We start from the raw sequence: 1,902 nt of genomic DNA, 5'->3' as shown, positions 1-1,902 counted from the left end.
TGATTTGTCATTCGGGGTTTTCTTTTACTTCAGTGTGAAATTCCATTCCGTCGTATTAGAATATATGATCTTATTATATAAATGAACATTTTAGGACAGTTTCGTGGCAATGTAAGTGACAGCCTTGGACTGGGAAAAAAACATAAAACAATGTTCTGCAATAGAGAAATCACTTTCATGCTATTTTCATTACTGTGTATGATTCCTTTCCTGCTACACTGTGTAAGGGGTTTTGCCATTTATTTAACATAATGAGCATGATATTTTCATCATAAAGATTGTTCATATTGTCGTTATTTTCCGGTTAAATGTTTGTTTCATAACTAACAAAATGTTGGCCAGGTAAGGACATTATCATCAACTGTTGTAACTGTACATCTTTAGATTCATACGTTAAATACATGTTCTCTCTTGTATGACCAGTCGCAACATCTTAATGCATAACTTCCATGAGTTCTACATAGATTTATGGTTGTTTCATCTGAAACCTGAAGTGATTCAGTTGCAATAATTTGTCGAATTCGGCTTACTAACAAAACAATTTGGGGTGCTATACAAATCATATAATTGGAAAATATTGCATGAAATTGTATCCTGTATCTTTGCAATAAGTTACTCGTTATGACTCGTCGTGTTTTGAACTATATCTTGCTTAGGCAGTTTTTATTCTCTAGAAGATGGTATGCACGATGGAAAGACGCAGAAAATCCACCATACAATATTCGTCCTTTCAAAGGAAGTGCCCACATTGTAGCAAATAGAGACATCGTCAATTTCCTCATCACTAATCGCACAGCACAAGAGTTCTACAACTGGACAAAAAAGACCCGAGTTCCAGATGAAACGTTTTTCCCCACCTTGAACCATAACCCCCAGCTTGGTGTTAGAGGACAATATAATGGTAATTCGGATACATTTTCATACATACTTTTGTCAACCAGTATTGACTTATTGGGGAAACAATTAGCCAATTACAAACGGTGTCTGTTTCAATCTAATTTGAATTTTGGACAGTTTCTTAAATGGCTAGGTAATTAAATGCATAATAAATGCGACTGGAAGAAAATACTTAATGTATACTTTTGAACAAACATATGATCAGTTGCACAGATCAACGAACAAACCAATCGCTCACTCCTAGTTTGTTGGGACGGACCCATATTCCCAAACATTTTGAGATCACAAAGCTAGAATATTTCAACCTTCAAAAAATATCATGCTGCTAAATTTCAAGATAAATATTATTAGTGATGCAAATTCATATCTTTGGGTTTCCTTTGGATCGAGCTCAGTTTCCACAGACAACATGCAGCAATTTCACCTAATACAAACAGAAGCATACTAAATTACTCGTCGTTAAAAATCTTTTTGATTTAGTTCAATTTTATGTTTATTTAGGATCAAAACCGTCTCACGAAGTCAGGTATTTCAGCAGAGTAAAAATATGGACGCAGCGGACTGGAACTATTTGCCATGGAAAGATTGTCCGCGGTATATGCATATTAGGGATTGGTGATCTTCCATTGCTGAGAACAACGTATGAATTCTTAGTCAAGAAGTTCCATTGGAACTACTAAGGTTTTACCTTAGATTGCATGGAAGAACTCTTTTTCAATAAAGCAAGAAATGAATATGAGTGCATTCAGAACATTACCACTTCTGTTTACGAAAAAGCAGCTATGGTAAAATACACAGTGAAATTAAAATTAAATTTAAACTACCGTCTCAAGTTGTATATGGCCTTTCAAAATCCACTCTCTAGTAACAGCAATAATCATGCTCTAATCAATTCATGTAACTGAATCACATTGATCGTAGTCTCTTTCGGACATCCTCTTCATTCTACCTTGTGCTTTACTTTGACACTTTTGTGCAATAACATTTTGTTTGTGTTTATCGGTT

General features: G+C 34.7%; 1 protein-coding gene across 1 annotated transcript; it reads left to right on the top strand.

Annotated features, from left to right (window-relative positions):
* Window positions 1-621: 621 nt before the first annotated feature.
* Window positions 622-1,631, top strand: LOC149772960 (N-acetyllactosaminide beta-1,6-N-acetylglucosaminyl-transferase-like). Its single transcript, XM_089947030.1, has 2 exons — window positions 622-901; window positions 1,399-1,631. The coding sequence occupies exons 1-2, from the start codon at window positions 622-624 to the stop codon at window positions 1,575-1,577; spliced, it is 459 nt and encodes a 152-aa protein (XP_089803156.1). The 3' UTR covers window positions 1,578-1,631.
* The last annotated feature ends 271 nt before the right edge of the window (window positions 1,632-1,902 follow it).

Source organism: Sinohyriopsis cumingii, unplaced genomic scaffold (genome assembly GCF_028554795.1).
Source record: "Sinohyriopsis cumingii isolate HCF-2022 unplaced genomic scaffold, ASM2855479v2 utg000957l, whole genome shotgun sequence".
Lineage (NCBI taxonomy): Eukaryota > Metazoa > Mollusca > Bivalvia > Unionida > Unionidae > Sinohyriopsis > Sinohyriopsis cumingii.
The sequence above is the reverse complement of the archived record's forward strand: the minus strand, read 5'-3'. Positions and strand labels throughout refer to the sequence as shown.

Excerpts from the sequence above, each read along its gene's own strand:
- LOC149772960 (XM_089947030.1), top strand. The coding sequence starts at position 622 with ATGACTCGTCGTGTTTTGAACTATATCTTGCTTAGGCAGTTTTTATTC. Across the intron at positions 902-1,398 it reads TGTTAGAGGACAATATAATG|GATCAAAACCGTCTCACGAA; the intron begins GTAATTCGGATA and ends ATGTTTATTTAG.